This window comes from Phyllobates terribilis, unplaced genomic scaffold (genome assembly GCF_046119375.1).
Source record: "Phyllobates terribilis strain yellow unplaced genomic scaffold, ASM4611937v1 Scaffold_12__6_contigs__length_324123572, whole genome shotgun sequence".
Taxonomy (NCBI): Eukaryota; Metazoa; Chordata; class Amphibia; order Anura; family Dendrobatidae; genus Phyllobates; species Phyllobates terribilis.
Genome location: NW_027362772.1, coordinates 253887636 through 253908319, shown reverse-complemented (window position 1 = coordinate 253908319; position 20684 = coordinate 253887636). Strand labels below are relative to the sequence as shown.

Genomic DNA, 20684 nt, shown 5'->3' with positions numbered 1-20684 from the left:
CACATATCACTGGCCCGATTTTTCATATAGCTGTCTGAACTTAGCCTTAGGGAAGAGTCAGACAGCCATATAACTTGGATGAGATCAAAACGCAATGCTCGGACTGGCCAGTGGCTTTCCTGACCCAAGCATGTCAGCTGCATAGAAATACATGCTGTCACGCTCAGATCGGAGAGCCAACGGCCAGTCCAAGCATTGCATAGTGATCCTCATCTGAGTTATACAGGTGTCTGACTCTTTCCTTACACAAATTCAGGCGAGTGCTAAACTTATTGGACCGGTCACGTTACATTACTCCAAACTGCCGATGTGACCTGCTCTGTGTGCAGCCTCGTGCCCTTGTCCGCTTAGTGGACGGGTGTAGGAGCCGTCTGCTATTTACAGGCACTAGTCTGGTCCATAAAACAGACAAGACTAGACCCATGTGGAAAATTGCCCATATGCACTACTGAACTAGTACAATTGGTCTGTATGGTGTCCTTGTGTATATAGATCGAAAAAATTTATCCTTACTCCTCCCTGTTTCTAGTACGTATGGTATCTGTTTTTTTCACGGATACCACATGTTCGCCATATAACGTATGCTCCTATGCACATGTCCATTTTGTTTCCGGGTGCACGGAAAACAAGGGCCAATACCAGTCTATGGGTCAATGAAAAACACATACAGCAGACGGATGGCATCCTTGTGCCGTCCTGGTATAACATTGCAAAGTATAGGAGAAGCTTTGTAATTTATTTATCTCTTTATCCATCCATGAAAAGCACTCATGGTAAAAATGAACACACTGATCCAACAAGCAGGAAGCTTGGTCTGGGCCTTGGTCTGGGCCATCACTGAAAGGTTTAAGCACTACCTGGCCTCCAGTAAGTTCACTGCCTTCACTGATAACAACCCCTTGACCCATCTTGAAACAGCTAAGCTCGGGGCACTGGAACAACGATGGATGGCGCTGCTGTCAAACTACCAATTTACAATTAAATACCGGGCGGGCCGCAAGAACGCCAACGCCGATGCTCTGTTTAGGATGCCTCACCAGTCAGACACAGAACAAGAAGTAGATGACCTGGAAGAGATTGAGCTACCTGCCTTTCACCGGAATGGGATGATCCATGAGCAGAGAGCCTCCAGGAGGCCGCGTGGAAAGACGTTAAACCCCCTGCCTCACCATAGCTGGAAAGAGACCCAGGACAGTGACCCGGTTGTCAGCCGCATCAAACAGCTGATAACCAAAGAAGGTGCCTCCCTGGAGAAGGAAGCGTCTCTCCAAGCAAAACAGCTGTGGAACGAGAGAAGCCGGCTGTTTATCTACCGTGAGAAGCTGTGCCGGAGGTACGTCAATCCAAAACCCATGAGATGGTATGGCAGATAGTTGTCCCGAAGAACATGGAAGTGCGGAGGCTCCGGACATTCACAAAATGTCGGCAGAGCCCCCGCACTGCCGAGAACCGTCAAGAACCCCCTCTTACCACCCTGGGACACGCAGCGTCATACCTCCAGACATCCCCTCCTCCAAGCGCAGGACCCACAGTATCGCCCGCAGTATGGCCCGACTCGTGCCGCCGAGCACCGCTGAGCAGTCCCTTCTTCCAGCCTGGGATGGGACTCCCAGCATCAATCCTGTGTACACCTCCTGCTCCATCATCGCCGCCCCTTGCTGGTAAGGTGAATTCGGACTGTAAGACGGACCCCCATTTAACGCATTACATTTTTTTCCCCTATTTTCCTCCTGAAAATTTGGGGTGCGTCTTATGGTCCGGTGCGTCTTATAGTCCGAAAAATAACGGTACTTCAGTCTCATTTGAAGAAGAAAGGTGGACTTGACAGAAATCCTTTTTTAATGTTTCCTTTATAGTTTTATCACTTTTATAATATTACTTGATGGTGAAACTCGAGCACCTGTGTGTATCTGGACTCCTTGCTATCCTGCTATTTTATATAGTTTAATATTTTTTGTATCTTGTGAATATAATAAAATACTGCATCTTAAGACCTGGTGTATCACAGTGCTTCATCAAAACAAGCCGCATATCTGTCTTTTTCTCTATTGGAAAGAGTTTTGGCCACACAGACACTGGGAGTTTGTGTTTTTGTTATTTTTTGGACAGATTTTTAGTAATAATGCAATCTTTACATTGGCCATTCATGTTTTTTTAAAGTTACACTTCCTGTTCTTTCTGGAAGACTTTACAGTAGGCTCCTTATCATCAGAGGCAAGATTACACTGACAGGTAACACCTATATACACAGCTGATAACACAGGATCCACCAATCACAACAGACGATGTCATAGCTCTCCCCTCCCTTGATAATGACCTTTGTCCATGAGCATTAGACACCTCAATATAAAAACTAGGGTCAGAGAGTCTGTTCATTGCTGCTAATGTACAAGTGGATTTTTTGAAATCACAGGAAGTTAGAGTCTGAAAATGCCCCAGTGGTCAGTGCGAAAATTGCAAGATTTATATTTTTTATACAAATTGTGATATGGGAAATAAATATTTCGAAATTGAAAAAAAAATACATAGGTCATGTTTTGATGATAGCTTCCCTTCTAGGAAAGGATGTTGATTGGAAAGCAAACACCAGGACATTATTTTCAGGGTGCTACCGTCATGGGTTGTGTATCTGACTTTTATGGTAGGTTCACACCACTGATGTCTCCACATCCCGAGATAAACGGTCCAATCATTCTAATTAGACTTTGATCAGAATTTGAACAGAGTGGCATGATTTTTTCTCAGACTTGGAAAGAAAAAAAAAAGGTTTTCCACCTTCTTCATTTTGTCAGTCCATGAAAATCAGTCCAATGTTTTTCACGAACCCATAGACTTGCATTACCGATTTTGATCTGGCACTTGGATCAAAATCGGACATGTCTCTGATTCTTTTCGACAGACCACTCGGCCCGAGGAAAAAATTGGACATATGCACAGCCCCATAGAATTTCATAGTGTAAGGCAGCTACCGGACATATAGTTGATGGGAGGTATGTGTCACAGAGGTGGTTGACATCTGTGTTGTAATCCTGGAGTGTTGCTCTAGTGCACGTAAGCACTAAGAGGATTATTTGGTGCATCCGGGACCAGGTTACGGGGAGCCATAAGAGATGGGAGGGTCTGGCTGCCCATATACCTCATCTCTGTGTGTGGTTAAGAGGTTAAAATGGAGTCCTTTGTTTGACATATGGTCTGTGTATGGAGGGAGAAGGCCTCCTGTGTGTGGTTGTCTCCAGACTGAGCCAGTGTACTGGATGCTATCCAGCCTGTGTGCCCACAGGACTGGCTAACCAGGGACTTTGCCTGAAGGACTGTTTACTTTGTTTTTCCTGCACTAAATGCTGTTTGTTTTCCTTTTTGCTTATGCACAGTTTATGAGGTAATAAACCGACACGGACATTTAAATGAAAACGCTTCCTCTTTGCCTCCCGACGCACCCAAGTGAGTAGAAACCCTACAATAGGTATGAATGTAAACCATGGGTAGCACTTGTACGAGAAAATTGGTCTTGTGCACAAACCCTTACTATTGGATATTTCTCTTACACTACTGAAATGATCTATGGCAGAGCAATATCTGAAGCAGGAAACCAAAATTCTTCTACCTAAAACCAGCATTTTATAAACTGCACATTGTAAAAATTACAAAAAAAAACAACTTAAGTTTTTATCAAAGTTTATTTTAGATCAAGCACATGTCCATACTACAGTCTCTAATGTGAATCCACAAACGCAATTGTTCATATGTTTTACATTAAAATGGTATTTGCTTGTTTTTCTGTTAATGTTTTTTTATATTGATAAAGTTATAATAAAAATGTATACTTAAAGAAAAAAAGATCTAAAACCCTCACCTTTAAGTTCAATGTATAACCCAGAAGTGGCAAGAATACATTGTATTATTACAAACTTGTCACCAAACCAGCGGCGCATAAAAATTATTTTGAACAGTATAACGTAAACCAGAACCATGCTGGTTGGAGGAAAGAACATATGAGAAATTGAATAAACAGTTGTTTCTTTTGAATGAGTTTTCTATGGGTATTTGGGTCTACAAGACGAGTCAAAAGTTAAGTAATTAATGGATCTACAAGAAATAAAGGATCATAGGACGAGTCTAATGTGAAATCATTGATGGGCGGTTTCTGCCATCAGGAGGTACAACACACTGCTCCATCTCACGGGAGGTCAACTCTGGTCCCCAAGTATTGGAGTTTACCGTAGAATGCACATTTAGGTTTATGGACGTGCAGAGAGGACAATATAAAATATAATCCATGTCCAATGACTTTCCGACGAGATGACTCGATCTGGATGTCCCTTTCTGATGACTTTCCGCTGAGATGACCCGATCTAGATGTCCCTTTGTGATGACTTTCCGCAGAGATGACTCGATCTGGATGTCCCTTTGTGATGACTTTCCGCTGAGATGACTCGATCTAGATGTCCCTTTGTGATGACTTTCCGTTTAGATGACTCGATCTGGATGTCGCTTTGTGATGATTTTCCGTTGAGATGATTCGATCTGGATGTCCCTTTGTGATGACTTTCCATTGAGTTGCCTCAATCTGGATGTCCCTTTGTGACAACTTTCCGTTGAGATGGCTCATCTTGATGTCCCTTTGTGACGGTTATGAGATTTATGCTGCCTTTTAACGGTAATTTCCCATTGTTTCGCTAATTGGTTAGATAAACTCCTTTGTAAAAAGTTGACATATTTTGAAAAAGGGTAAAAAAAACTCTGTCTAGTCTATCAATGACCCAAACTTGAATTTAGGCTAGACCAGCTAGCGTTCCCATCTATCAGAACCAATGGTTTCCAAGTATTATATATAAAGAGACAGTTATCTACCATCAACCTGTTATCGTAACTTAACTACTACAAAACTTTCTAATGCTGATTGATGCCACGCTGATATGAGCTTGGTTTCTTTTCTTCCCATGTACATAGGTAGAGGATAGGGTGTGCGAAGTTACGAGTAAGGCTCTGCTCACATATCCGTTTTGGGATCTGTACGTAATAAATCCAGTAGAAAATATAATGGACATTTTTTTTAAAAAAAAAAGCAATTTATCAAAACTGAAACCAAAGTTTTTTGTTTTTAAACAGGGAATCTAACAGTAGTATCAACCCTCCTAAGTCGTCTATATGGGTCTGTAGGTCATGGGAAGCTGAATAAAATGATACCAATATATCTGTGATCTCATGTTTTATTCCAGAGAAATCCACGTTTTTCTTATATGTAAATGAGATGTTAAGATCTATGGGCCGGATATAGATCTCCCGGAGAATCTGCCTCCAGAGCTTATATTAAAGGGGGCGTTACCAGTGTGAAACATGTAATGACTGACAGTCTGCTCTCCTGTCTCACACTGGTAGCAACCCCTTTCATTTAAAATAATCTTTGGAGGCAGATTCTCGGGGAGATCTATATCCAGCCCATAGATCTTAACAGCTCATTTACATATTAAGAAAAACTTGGATTTCTTGGGAATAAGAAATCGGATTGCAGATATTAAAGTATCGTTTTTTTCAGCTTCCTATGACCTATGACCTACAGACCCATATAGACGACTTAGGAGGGTTGATCCTACTGACAGATTTCCTTTAAAAAAGGAAACTTTAGCCTCAGTTTTGTATCTGTTTGCATCCATTTTTATTGTATTTTGAATGCAGCTATTTTTATCACAGGTGTCTCCGAACACCTCTTGTCTTGTGGGTATGTGCAGTACTAAAAATGTATGACTGGCTGTTATGATCCATTTTCTGTGGACTTTAATGTTGAATAAAATGGATTTGTCTCTTTTTAAGGACAAAAAAGTTGTGCAAACTGAGTTTTGCTCTGCCTATAAACTGGATAATAGAAGGAAAGGAGGCAAACTGATGCCTTTTTAGGAAACAAAAAAACTAGAGTCAAGCAAATAGATTCGCGGGACCCTGGTACAGCGCCCACGTTGGCAGCCCTCTTACCTGCTGGCATCCTATGATTCTATAACTATGTCCTACGAGGAACGGTCAAAGGATCTGGGAATGTTTAGTTTGCAAAAAAGAAGGCTAAAAGGAGACTTAATAACTGTCTACAAATATCTGAAGGGATGTCACAGTGCAGAAGGATCAGCCTTATTCTCATTTGCACATGGAAGCATGAGAAGCAGTGAGATGAAACTGAATGGGAGAAGATACAGATTAGATATTAGAAAAAAAACATTTTGACAGTGAGGATGATAAATGAGTGCAACAGGCGGCCACGAGAGGTGGTGAGGTCTCCTTCAATGGAAGTCTTCAAACAGAGGCTGGACAGACATCTGTCTGACATGGTTTAGTGAATCCTGCATTGAGCAGGGGGTTGGACCAGATGACCCTGGAGGTCCCGTCCAACTCTAACATTCTAGGATTCTATACTCAGCATCTCTTCTGATTTGTAGGTGCGGCGATGTCATCAATGCAGTATGATGCACGCATGACGTTGCACCAGGTCTACAAATCAGAGGAGGTGCCGCGGATGTCGGCAGGTAGGACAAAGTTCATGGGGCTCTAGTCCAGCGGCAACGGAATACCAACTTGGTCACTAGACCAGGGTCCTGCAAATCATTTTTGCTCAACTCAAACAAAAACTAATTTGAATGGAGTGATTCTGTAAATGAACCTTTTATTTTCATTTTTAAACTCCCAAAATGGATCATAAAAATGGAAATAAAAATGGTAATGTGAACAGAGCCTTACCTGATCAATGCACTGTTTACAAGCTGTCTCATGGGCCTATAGTGGTGGAACATATTTCACTTCTCGCCTACTTCATACATAGTATTTTTCCCAACTTTATGACATAGCTCAATCGACTTCACTTACTACTGTGCCTACAAGGCAACGTCACTTCTACTAGGTTCAGGTTTCCAAATTTGAAGAAAGGAGAGGGGGACAGAAATCTTCAAAATCCCACAAATTTGTACCCATGGCGTTACCTGTTGCTTATATAAGGCATCTCTACACGAAGCTATTTCAGCAAGCCATTACTACATACACTATGATTTCGGTAATATTCTACCTAGAAATTTAGTCATTTGCTTGAAATCCGTCTTTTGGAAGTTACCACAGATAGAAAAATAAATGGCGCAGGACAACGTGTACACTCCGTTTAAAACGTCATTTGTCGTCGGTATTTTTATGAAAATGCCGCCGCCACTTGGAACAGTGATCTGAATATACAGTAGCGCACGAAAAAGACGCAGGCAAAAGTACACAGACAGCTTGAATGAAGACACAAGAGGAAGCTTTAAGGCCCTCATCCTAAGGGAAGGTGAAGCTTCTGGGCCAGCCAGCAGCATCGAAAATGTCCTATTTACAATATTCTTTGCGAAGTTCTGTCGAGAAAAGAGGAATATGCAATAATTATTATACTGAAGAAGATTTTTGAAAAACATGCCTTGCATTTAACATATTAGCTTATTCATTTTCATTACTGTTACTGCAAAGAGTTATTTCAAATGCTGTTAAAGTAAAAACTCCTTTGAAGGCTATTTACTACTAGGTAAAGAACTATATTTTAATCTACTATAGAAATATATTTAAAAGAAATATATCTGTCAAGACACCACAGGCTGGTGTATACATCATTCTGTCCATGTACTGTCAGAGCCGCTGAGCCCACTGATTGGCTGCAGCGCCACGTCATCAAAAGCGCTGCAGACAATAACAGACACACATAGGTACACACCACTTGTCTGACTCTCCTGACTCATGAAGAGGTGAATATCAGCGTCTCCAGCACAAATATAAGAAAGTTTGTTGATACAGTTCACCCATCTTGGTCCTGGACAATCCCCTCCACTGTGCACGGATAATGCTTGTCGGGTATCAAGCAGCTTTGTTCAAAGTGATGAAAAATAGTTTTTAAATCCAGCAAAACAAATTAAAAGCAAAACTTCTTTATTGTGACTTCATCAAAATAGTAGCATGAGAATAAAAAATACTGACGCGTTTCGAGTTTGGCTGACTCGAAATCGTAGACATCTGTCATTAAGAATCAGCCAGACTCGAAAAGCATCAGATATTTTTTTATGCCCATGCTGCTATATTAATAAAGTCACCATAAATCATTTTTACTTTTAATTCACTTTCCTAGATTGAAAAACCTTTTTCATGACTCCAGTACACTTGTTCCTCAACGCCGGTCTTGATAATTTGGACCTGTTGTTTTTAACTTCCTTTTAAAGGGGTTGTAGACGTTTAGCTGAAATCGACCAGGTTTGGTTTTGCAGTTTAGCCTCATTGGAAACAAAGAATAACTTTTTTTTTTACAAATGTCATAACCACTTTTCGAAAATTATAGCCTCCACCCTTCAAATAACAGCGTAAAATTGCAAATCAAGTCACAAAATCATGTTTGCTGCAGTTGTAAGATACCAAACTATTGATTTTGTTGCATTGTGTTATCATTACCCAAAATCAGCCCCTTGCTTTGAAAAGACCACAGAACTCTACTTTCATCTTGGATGCACATTTCGGAGCCCTATAATTTTCACTGATCCCTGGCCAGATTCCTTTTCTTTGTCCACTGCGTCCCCTCTGAGAATATGGTTTGCACAAGTCTCCCTTAACTATCGTTCCCACTTGCTGTGGGAAATGTTTGCAGCTCTGGGGCTGCCCTGCTGATGTAGCTGCACGTTGCCTGTTATAAGAATCAGTCAGCGCCTGAGCTGCCAATTAGCGGTACGAGAAAATAACAGTATGATCTCACTTACCAAGGTCTAAGTCAATGTTCTTTGGTGTGACGGTTCTTTCCAAGGATGCACGTTCCTTCAGAATGTTATTTTTGTAATCTGGGAAGTAAGAAAAAAAAAGACTCCAAATCAATTTCGAACCACAAAAAGTTCTTAAAAAAAAATAAGAGTGATACAAATAGTTGAAATGTTTTTGTAGATACATTTCATGGTACCCCAAATTCTGCACACTGGCATCGTTATGGCTATGCTACTTTCAGAAGATGGAAGCGTCATTGTGGCATAATTGCATCAGCATTGTTCCCCGTTGTCAGTCCCCTATAGAAACCCGAGTGTCTTAAAAGCATACAAACACTCTAGGGATATGATAGCATTTAATGTTATTTATAAAATTAATGGCATGCAAAAATTTGGGGGAGGCCCAGGGCAAAAATTAAAATGGGTCTTCTGTCTGGTGCTGGTTAACTCCATTGTGCCCCTAATTACCTAAAACTTGATTCAATCTTTTTTTCATTATTTTTGGGTTAATTCCTTATGTGACAGGCAGAAGTAGTGCTGTTGCTTCAAAAGCATTCAGCAACTAGAAAAGTTAACACAGTCACAGGAGACAGGAAGTGGTTTGCTTCAGAAGCATCCAGCAACTAGAGGGGTTAACACAGTCACAGGAAACAGGGAATGGTTAGCAGATCCCCAGGGGCATTGTGGGGAAGTTGTTTACTGTTCTGGCAGCAGCCGAAGAGATGAGTGGTGTGTGATTTTTATATCACAGAAGTTCAGGCAAGTGAACCATAGGATTCCAGTAAAGAGTGAAGCTGGGCTAAGGTCAGAAACCCCTTGTACTGCTAGGTGAGAAAGTCTATAATTGGGCAGGAAGATAAGGACTGGAAGGAAGTGTGTCACAGGGATCATTTCCCTCAGCAAACCCCCCCCCCTCCTCCATCTCACTGTGCTATAAAGAATGGTGTGTACTTTTTTGCCTTTGTGAAGAAGCTGTTTCATGTTGAATGAGGGAAAGCCTGTTGCTGTATAGGACTTGATTTGTACGGGGTGTGCTCATACATTAAATTCTACTGTTCACTTGTTCATGAGGACTCTGTCAAGTGTGTCTGTTCCAGCAAGTGAATACATCTTATGCCTGAGAAAGCTGCAATGTATGGTCGCCCTGAGTAACGGTTCCCCCAGGATTTCAAGAATTCATGAGACCTGTCTCGCCCCTATCTAAACCTAGCGGCGTGCACATAACACATACTGTTGATTGCTGATATTATAGTGTGGCGCCCCTGAGGGTTCAGTCGCCACAGAGGTACTACATCTAGTGGTGCCTCACTCTCTGGTAAGGAAAGGGTACAGCCCGGGACCCCAACACCTGCATCCAACACTACACTGCTCCAGGCTGGCTGGAAGGGCAAGATGCGCTGTGTTCTGCTGAACCCTGTCCCTGGCTGGAGTGGGGGGAACCAGAGTGAGGGGGAACCAAGTAGTGGGTGTGGGTGGAGGAAGGAGTTTAGGGGAGCATTTGTTAGGAGTATAAAAAGGGAAGCCATTTTTGGAAGAGGGGAGTAGTTGTTGTGGAGAGTTCTGAGTTTGGAGTCTGGTGAGAGGGGCAGGGGCTCTGCAGGAGCTCCGCTCCAGAGTGGGGCCTAGTAAGAGAGGCCCAGGAGTGAGAGGGGAGCAAGGGAGGAATGCTCCGGAAACAGAAGGGATCCCAGGGGGTACGGTGAGTGCAGGACGGCACCCGTACGCCCGAATCTGCCAAGAGTCAGAGGGATCAGGCCGCAAGAAGGGAACCGGTCCCTGGACCAGCCGTGTTACTCCAGGTCTCGGCTGGAAAAACCGGAGGCTTCTGCACTTCCATGGTGCAGTTGCCACAACCTCACACTAGCCGCCGTGAAGGGCACCAAGTAGGTCCGGGAACTCCAGGTTGCCCAGAGGGATCTCAGAGTACCTGATCGGGACTGTGTGTGGGGAGCGCAGGGCAGGAGGGGGAATAACCAGCGCGAGAAGTCGGCTGAGGAAAGGAACATATAGAAGGGGGGTCCCGATAAGTACTCTCGAATTGCCAGAGGGACTTCTGAACCCCTGCTTGGTGAACGCAGCGCGACATGGGAAGCGGTAACCTGTGCAGTGTAACCCGAGGGACTTGTAAACTGTGAGTAAAATCAGAGGACTGCACTTCACTGTCTCTGTCGGTTATTGCCGCTGCACCATCATCCCTCCTACACTACAACGCTCTGCATCCCTTCCATCAACCCTGCCCCGGGGGGCCCGCTCCGCCTGTGGGGAGCAGAAACATCCCAGCTGCCATCCCATCACCCCCGGAGGTCTGCAGCAGCGCCGGTACTCATTACTGGGAACCACAGGTGGTGTCACGAGACAAACTGTTAACAAAAACCCCTTTTAAAGAGTGACCCCAAAGGACGGGTCCAGGAGCCGACTGCCGTGACATCCTACAAAGAAGGTAAAGGGCCGGGTACCGAATCTCCCATATCCGCCTGGGCGAGTCAATAGGAACTGCAATAATTCCCATTATTATTATCCCATGATGAGTAGCTACAAAGTCATGAACTATGGTATATGGTATGGACCTTGCATAAGACCTCATATTTGTTTCAGCTGGTGGGAAAAGAGTTGTTTTATGTATGTTCTTAATATTTAAAGGAGTAAAAAAATAATAATTTTTGCAATTGGGTATCATTAAAATTTTTCCATTGCTTGCTTCTATAGCTTCTGTGTTGCACTGACTATCTCTGGCTGCAGAATCAGTTCACTAAGAATCTGTCAGTGAGCTGGTATGGCAGGGAATTTGTAACTCCTGTTTTTTTTACTGAGCTTCTCTCAGCTGATTTAAGACCACAGACCACATCAAAGTTAAATGTACAGGGAAACAGAAAGCCTGTAAAAGCCAAATGGTGCAAATTTTTTTAATGAAATCCAATTGCAAAAAGTTTTTCTTTTTCCAAATACATTAAAAAAGCCCTCCTCCCATCAACGTTTTTATCCTCTTAGTATATTTAAATAATCATATTATATACTTACAATTGCTCATTTTGCCTTTCTACCAGCTAATTCTTCTTTTTTCTCTGCTCTATGTAGAAACAGGAAATCCCTTTTCCCTGCATTTATCATTCCCCTCTTCAACTCCTGACCTAGCTGCTTCCGCTCCTCCCCCCTACAATTGACTTTTGCAGTGACTCATGACTTGTGCAGAGAAAATTGACCTCCTGTTTCTACATAGAGCTTAGAAGGATTCAGTTAATCTGTTTTTAATCAAGTGATGCTATAGACCTAATGGAAAACAGAAGAATTAACTGGGTAGAAAGGTAAAATGAGCAATTGTAAGTACACAGTGCTATATACAGGTGTGTGAATAAATGTTTTTTCCCGTCCTGATTTATTATTCTTTTGCATGTTTGTCACACTTAAATGTTTCAGATCACAAAACAAATTTAAATATTAGACAAAGATAACACAAGTAAACGCGAAATGCAGTTTTTAATTGAAGGTCTTTATTATTCTGGGAAAAAAGAAATCCAAACCTACAGGGCCTTGTGTGAAAAAATGATTGACTCACCCCCTTAAAACATAAATTAACTGTGGTTTATCACATCTTTGGGAGGCGGAGTTCAATTTCCCAAACCACACACAGGCCTGATTACTGCCACACCTGTTCTCAATCAAGAAATAACTTTAATATGATCTGCCTGACAAAGTGAAGTAGACCAAAAGATCCTCAAAAGCTAGAAATCATGCTGTGATTCAAAGCAATTCGGGAACAAATGAGTAACAAAGTAATTGAGATCTATCAATCTGTAAAAGGTTATAAAGCCATTTCTAAAGCTTTGAGACTCCAGCGAACCACGGTGAGAGTCATTATCCCCAAATGGCCAAAACATGGAACAGTGGTGAACCTTCCCAGGAGTGGCTGGCCGACCAAAATTACCTCACTTGCGTCATCGATGACACGTCCAAGAGGTCACAAAAGACCCCACAACAACATCCAAAGAACTGCAGGCCTCATTTGCCTCAGTTAAGGTCAGTGTTCATGACTTCACCATAAGAAAGAAAAAATGGCATTCATGGTAGAGTTCCAAGACGCAAACCACTGTTGAGCAAAATAAACCATAAAGGCTCATCTCAGTTTTGCCATAAAACGTCATGATGATCGCCAAGGCTTTTGGGAGAATACTCTGTGGACTGACGAAACAAAAGTTGAACTTTTTGGAACATGTACAGTACAGACCAAAAGTTTGGACACACCTTCTCATTTAAAGATTTTTCTGCATTTTCATGACAATGAAAATTGTACATTCACACTGAAGGCATCAAAACTATGAATTAACATATGTGGAATTATATACTTAACAAAAAAGTGTGAAACAACTGAAAATATGTCTTATATTCTAGGTTCTTCAAAGTAGCCACCCTTTGCTTTGATGACTGCTTTGCACACTCTTGGCATTCTCTTGATGAGGTTCAAGAGGTAGTCACCGGAAATGGTCTTCCAACAATCTTGAAGGAGGTCCCAGAGATGCTTAGCACTTGTTGGCCCTTTTGCCTTCACTCTGCGGTCGAGCTCACCCCAAACCATCTCGATTGGGTTCAGGTCTGGTGACTGTGGAGGTCAGGTCATCTGGCGTAGCACCCCATCACTCTCCCTCTTGGTCAAATAGCCCTTACACAGCCTGGAGGTGTGTTTGGGGTCATTGTCCTGTTGAAAAATAAATGATGGTCCAACTGAACGCAAATCGGATGGAATAGCATGCCGCTGCAAGATGCTGTGGTAGCCATGCTGGTTCAGTATGCCTTCAATTTTGAATAAATCCCCAACAGTGTCACCAGAAAAGCACCCCCACACCATCACACCTCCTCCTCCATGCTTCACGGTGGGAACCAGGCATGTAGAGTCCATCCGTTCACCTTTTCTGCGTCGCACAAAGACACGGTGGTTGGAACCAAAGATCTCAAATTTGGACTTATCAGACCAAAGCACAGATTTCCACTGGTCTAATGTCCATTCCTTGTGTTCTTTAGCCCAAACCAGTCTCTTCTGCTTGTTGCCTGTCCTTAACAGAGGTTTCCTAGCAGCTATTTTACCATGAAGGCCTGCTGCACAAAGTCTCCTCTTAACAGTTGTTGTAGAGATGTGTCTGCTGCTAGAACTCTGTGTGGCATTGACCTGGTCTCTAATCTGAGCTGCTGTTAACCTGCGATTTCTGAGGCTGGTGACTCGCATAAACTTATCCTCAGAAGCAGAGGTGACTCTTGGTCTTCTTTTCGTGGGGCAGTCCTCATGTGAGCCAGTTTCTTTGTAGCGCTTGATGGTTTTTGCAACTGCACTTGGGGACACTTTCAAAGTTTGCCCAATTTTTCGGACTGACTGACCTTCATTTCTTAAAGTAATGATGGCCACTAGTTTTTTCTTTACTTAGCTGCTTTTTTCTTGCCATAATACAAATTTTATCGGTCTATTCAGTAGGACTATCAGCTGTGTATCCACCTGACTTCTGCACAACACAACTGATGGTCCCAACCCCATTTATAAGGCAAGAAATCCCACTTATTAAACCTGACAGGGCACACCTGTGAAGTGAAAACCATTTCTGGTGACTACCTCTTGAAGCTCAGCAAGAGAATGCCAAGAGTGTGCAAAGCAGCCATCAAAGCAAAAGGTGGCTACTTTGAAGAACCTAGAATATAAGACATATTTTCAGTTGTTTCACACTTTTTTGTTAAGTATATAATTCCACATGTGTTAATTCATAGTTTTGATGCCTTCAATGTGAATGTACAATTTTCATAGTCATAAAAATACAGAAAAATCTTTAAATGAGAAGGTGTGTCCAAACTTTTGGTCTGTACTGTATGTCCCATTACATCAGGCATAGAAATAATGCAGCCTTTCAGAAAAGGAACATCATACCAACACTAAAATATGGTGGTGGTAGTGTGATGGTCTGGGGCTGTTTTGCTGCTTCAGGACCTGGAAGACTTGCTGTGGTAAATGGAACCATGAATTCTGCTGTCTACTAAAAAATCCTGAAGGAGAATATCGGGCCATCTGTTTGTGACCTCAAACTGAAGCTCACTTGAGTTATGTAGCAGGACAATGATCCAAAACACACCAGCAAGACCACCTCTGAATGGATTAAGAAAAACAAAATTAAGACTTTGGAGTGTCCTAGTCAAAGACCTGACCTTAATCCGATTGAGATGCTGTGGCATGACCTTAGAAAGGCGGTTCATGTTCGGAAACCCTCCAATGTGGCCGAATTACAGCAATTAAGCAAAGATGAGTGGCCAAAATTCCTCCAGAGTGTTGTAAAAGACTCATTGCCAGTTTTGCAAACGCCTGATTGCAGTTGTTGCTGCTAAGGGTGGCCCAACCAGTTATTAGGTTTAGTGGGCAATCACTTTTTCACACAGGGCCCTGTAGGTTGGATTTCTTGTTCCCTTAATAATAAAGACCTTCATTTAAAAACGGCATTTTGTGGTTACTTGTGTTATCTTTGTCTAATGTTTAAATTTGTTTTGTGATCTGAAACATTTTAGTGTGACAAACATGCAAAATAATAACAAATCAGGAAGGAGACAAACACTTTTTCACACCACTGAAATATGATGATTGCAATATATGAAGAGGATAAAAACTTTGATGGAAGTGCTTCTTTTATTTAATGGGAAAAAAATGTCCCCAGTGATGGACAACACCTTTCAATATATTTTTCCTTGTTTTTTCGTTTATTTTTTTTTAGGATTTTTATATTTACCGAATCGAACATCTTCTCTCGGGTATTCGATAAGGTCCGGAGGTCTCAGACATATTTCCTTCATATTGATATCTTTCCTATCAATAAATCGAAAAATCATGATCACTGATCCTGGATAATCATAATGTTCTTTAAAAGGGTTGCATAAGATGAGAATGTAACTTCCTACTGCCTGAAACAGAGTCATTCTTATCTAGGGACTGCATCTGGTGTAGTAGGTCAGTCCTATAAGAGTTTCAAACCTCTAACATTCACAGTCCATGTATGACCTGCAACATCTGACCAACTGTGGATCTAACCCAAACTCAAGAGCTTCAATTTTGAGGTAGTTGAGTTTTTGTGAGCAGACGGAGGGCTTGTCTATCATGTATCAGAGAGTGGCTGCACGATTTCTGCCATATATCTTAAACTCTAAAACGCTGTGGCGTTTCAGAGAAAAACATAGTTTAATAACCGCCGGGGACTGAGACTAATCATACAGGCGGGTCTTCGGTGGCTTCTCCACATCTGCTGCCCAGGAGTGACAGGTCTCACCTTTGGTGTGTGTATAGGAAGAGACCTATCACTCAAAGGTAGCGAGTGGGGAGAAGCCACCAGGGACCCTCCTGTCCGACTTGTCTCCTGTGCGGCTTGGTCCCCGATGGCTATTATACTATGTTTTCCTCTGAAATACCACAACGTTGCAGAGTTTAAAACATCATATGCATCTGAAATCGTACAGCCCGTAGATCAGGCAGCATGTATCAGCTGTCAGGTTCCCTTTAAGGCCAACCATACAAATTAGATGGTCTTTGACCAAAAGATCGTTTGGCTGTCAGCCATCTCAGTTGACACTCCCATTTACAGGACCGCTCATTCAACCCAGCGCTCCTGTGTTATGAGACAGCCACGGACTGACAAGTCAGCCGGCGGTTTATCTCTGGGAGAACAATGCAAGTGGCAGTCCGTAATCAGACATGCGTGATCTATATCTCTTCCTTCCATCATTTGGCCAGCACCCCCAGACACATTAGACTGTAAGCCGAACCTGTTGATATTGTCAAGCTTGGCTAACATACATCCTATGTGTATGGGCAGCTCAAGGTCACGTTCACACGTTCAGTATTTGGTCAGTATTTTACATCAGTATTAGTGATGGGTGAGCGTGTTTGGCACTGCTCAATACTCGATCTAGCATTGGGGTGCTCGATCGAGTAGCGAGAGGTGCCGAGTATGGCGTGAAGCTCGAGTGCTCGGATCCCCGGAAGGAGAGAGAGCCCATTATGCTCAATTCGAGTACGGAGCACTCGAGCATTTCAGTGCTCGATCAACACTAATCAGTATTTATAAGTAGTGTTGATCGAGCACTGAAAAGCTCGAGTGCTCTGTACTCGAATCGAGCTCGTCGGACGCTCGGACGTACTCGAGTAGCAAGCATAATGGAAGTGAATGACAAACTCAAGCATTTTTCCCGGAGGATGGAAAAATTCTCTCTCCTTCTCTGCACCCGGCTCAGATAATTGACTTATGGGGATCTGAGCACTCAGGCACCACGCCATACTCGGCACTGCTCGCTACTCGATTGAGCACACCGATAATCGATCGAGTATCAAGAGGTGCCGAACACGCTTGCCCATCACTATTTATAAGCCAAAATCAGGACTGGAACAATCAGAGGAAAAGTATAATAGGAACATGGCACCACTTCTGCATTTATCACCCACTTCTGATTTTGGCTTACAAATACTGATGTAAAATACTGACCAAATACTCAATGTGTGAATTTAGTCTAAGGCTGAGTGGCAATACCTGACCAACCAAGAGTGAAGAGTGGTATTGAATGTTACAAAAAGTAGACTCATTTTTCTAATTCTCATATAACCCCCTTTTAAATTATCAACATTTTAAAAAATTCCTTTAATCAAGTGAATAAATCGTGTACGCACCCTTGAGATTTATTCAAATTATATCCATAACCTAGAAAGAAACAGAAACAAATATTTACTTTTTGGAAACTGTTCAGCATTAAAGTTCTCCCATCTGGAACACTTATTACAAAAATGTCCCAGATGGGATAACCCCTTTAATTGCACTGATAAATTTGACACAATTTGGACCTTACAACAGTATTGATCACCCCCCCCCCCTCCTAAAATTTGTATATTCATCTCAATATTTGGACTTAGTTAAAATGAAAACGATCTTTTTAAAAGGATACAGAAGGGGTATTGTACATCTCCCCCTATTGCATCATAGATATTAACACCTGCAGACACTGGTCCCCTTGAGGCTTCTTGTCCTATGTGCTACGTGTCAGATCTTGTGAGTCACACTTACCTTTCCTGCGATGTTTGCGGGTGATAAGGATCACAGCTGTGAGCAGGAGTAGGAACAGCAGAAGGGTTGCCAGGATGTATCCGAGTTGTTGGAAGAAGTGAAGTCTGTTTTCCGGAATTATTACATTGATCACTTTATTCTCTCGGATGACGGTGGTATCTGGGGATATGAGAATTAGACTACTGAAATCAGCAAGAATGAATTGAGATCTAAACGCGTTTCGCACTTTAGTAAATGCTCTCATATATACATCATATAGGGCAGTAACTGAGGTATTTATGGACGGGGGTGAGCAACAGACTTTGTATTGAGAGACCCCTTTCTTTTGCCTTTGCTGTAGTGATAGTGAAAGTTTTCATTAATGAGGACTCTACATTCACTGTAGTTTTGGTATCTATTCCAAGCTAGACTTTCCACAATCCAGATTGCTGCCCTAGCCCTTTAACTAAATATTCTGACCAAGTCAAAGTAGCTTGTAGGCAACCCACCTCCCCTGGCACCCTGTACTCATAGCACTCATGTCACGCCATCCTTTTTCTCAGCTTTGCACCAAATTTTCTATGTATTTTTATGGCTTATTTCCACCAAGGAATGAAGGATTGGGCTTGATGAAAGCCAACATGCCCAATTCTTCATTTCTCTGACATTACTGTGAAAGGATAGTTGGGAAACCCTGTTGACTGATCCCATCAAAATCTGTGGATTCATGGATTCAGCCATTTGCAGCATAGTGGACATTACCTATAGCAGGAGCTGAACCTATGTTAGGGCTCTTGGGTTCTTCTTCTTTTGGAGGCTCTTTTGGGGGCTCTTTTGGTGCATCATAGACAGTTAATTGAAAAATCCTTCGCTCATGGATCCCACAGTAGTGATGGTGGAGATGACATGAATAAGTCCCTTCATCTCCTTTTGTCAAGTCTGATATGAGAAGTGAGAAATCACCATGTGCAAAAGCCATATCCGTCACATTCATTTTTCTCCTGATAAAGAGGGGACCATAAGACCTCCTCTCTCCTGAAGCATACATGTCAATTAGACGGTCTGCTCGGTCGTGAGGGATTCCTGGGGCTTGACGATCCCAATGGACCACTTGCTGGTCTTCTTCACGAAATCGATCAGTCCATATGTGGTTCCAGTTCTCACAAGGAAGAACAACATCGGATCCAACCAAAGCTATAACAACGGCCTTTTCTCCATCCCAGTACATCCTCACCTTACGTTCTGGAAGAAGAAATATCATGCATTGGACATTATATGTAGAAGTATGAGTATTCTAGCAGGAGACAATTATCATTGAGGGTCAGGAGACCCCATATCTGCAGAAATCAAGATGTGTATGGTGAGCTTTAGTATCTGAAGAAGTATATGATCATTTCTAAATGCATAAGAACTTGGTGGATCAGTCTGACCCGAGTCTTCCTTACCTGACTTTGTGATATTTAGTTGAACCCTGACATTTTCATCAAGATGACAGTAGTGATGATGCAGGTTACATGAATAGAGTCCTTGGTCACTCATGGATACTCCTAGGAAGTGGTTAAAAAAATGAAAACAGTTTTATAAATAGGTGCTAGTCTACAGATATTTTTGTGATAGATTGAGTTAATTGGGGGAACGGGACGTAGCTACAAAATCAGACACATCTTGTGGGCAGGTATGGCACTGTTTTGAAAGCAGCCATGTTTTTAATCCTGGTCAACATTTTAAAAAGAAGTCTAAACCTAAGTCCCACTAATTTGATGTCCTTACTGGCATGGAACCTCTTTTTGATGTCTGGAGTCTTGTTCTAGAGTATTTATAGGCCATTTATAACCTTATTTTTTGTTGAAGGCACCAGAGATGGTGCAGTTTATGCCTATCTGAGCTCCAAGGACAAGGGTACCATGTCAGTCTGATCATCAATTGCATTAACCCAAATCTATGAATCATGGAAATAGGAGATCCAGGTCTGGAAGGACATTATGGATGTTCCTAATCCACATTCCCTTTATCCTTTTCCATTCCTTGGTTGCACTTTATGAATGGGTATCTTTTTGTCAACCGTACTATGTATAGTGGTAAAGAAAGTTTTTAACACTTTGGATATAGTTACATTTTAAGTTTTGTCCAAATTATTTTAGATTTGTCAGGATTAGACAAGGCTATACCTTTTATCACTAAAGAAAAGTTGCCACTTTGGAAGGCAGATCTCGACACCATGATTCGGCCTTGGTTATATCCACTGTAGATGCGTTGCTCCCCCGCGGAGAACATGTCCAGAAGACGCTCTCCACGGTACACTCCTTGACTGCTGTAGAGATCCCAGTGCACAACTCTTTGCCGGTCTGTAAGGCTGTCTTGCGTCCACACCATGCGATAACTCTGACATACTAAATGGGCCTGAGACCAAGTCGGTGCACTGATGTTAGATACTGAAACGACCACACTCTCTGGATTTTGTTGGCTGGAAGGCACTACGGAGACGAAAACAAGATATGATTGAGTTCAGGGAAAAGTCTTGGTTTATCACAGATGTAATCTGTAGCTCCAAACTCCCCAAATACCAAGTGTGACCTATAATAATGGTGTCTCCTTATGGGACAGAGACTTAAGTTGAAGCTCCTGGACACCAATACAAAATCTATATCAGGGCCTCCACCAGCTGTAACTACGCCCCTGTAGTATAGAAATCCTTATGGCCAGGTTATATTATTGACTTTGCACACATCATTGCTTTTTTAAATAAATGAGTATAATTCTTGACTCTAGAGTGGAAGACCCTTCTCTAATCAATGTAAAGTATATGGACACCTTAGACATGGAGAAAAATCTTTTTACATAATTAGCGGTTACTTTTAAGTTTTAAAAATTGCACTAAGTTTCAGTTTGCAATCTTCATTCC

General features: G+C 42.2%; 1 protein-coding gene and 1 long non-coding RNA gene across 2 annotated transcripts in view; one reads left to right on the top strand and one right to left on the bottom strand.

Moving 5' to 3' along the window:
* LOC141171576 (uncharacterized) overlaps positions 1-20684 on the top strand; it is a 158196-nt gene that overhangs the window by 47482 nt on the left and 90030 nt on the right. The window lies entirely within an intron of this gene.
* The window catches only part of MXRA8 (matrix remodeling associated 8), a 72394-nt gene continuing 56143 nt past the window's right edge, over positions 4434-20684 (bottom strand). Inside the window, exons 3-10 of the mRNA XM_073656848.1 lie at positions 19951-20256; positions 19228-19329; positions 18545-19024; positions 17804-17962; positions 17413-17443; positions 15488-15564; positions 8742-8819; positions 4434-7361 (exon numbers count right to left, since the gene is read on the bottom strand). Of these exons, the coding sequence (XP_073512949.1) occupies positions 7336-7361; positions 8742-8819; positions 15488-15564; positions 17413-17443; positions 17804-17962; positions 18545-19024; positions 19228-19329; positions 19951-20256 (1259 nt within the window). The 3' untranslated portion in view covers positions 4434-7335. The remainder of the gene's footprint in view (positions 7362-8741; positions 8820-15487; positions 15565-17412; positions 17444-17803; positions 17963-18544; positions 19025-19227; positions 19330-19950; positions 20257-20684) is intronic.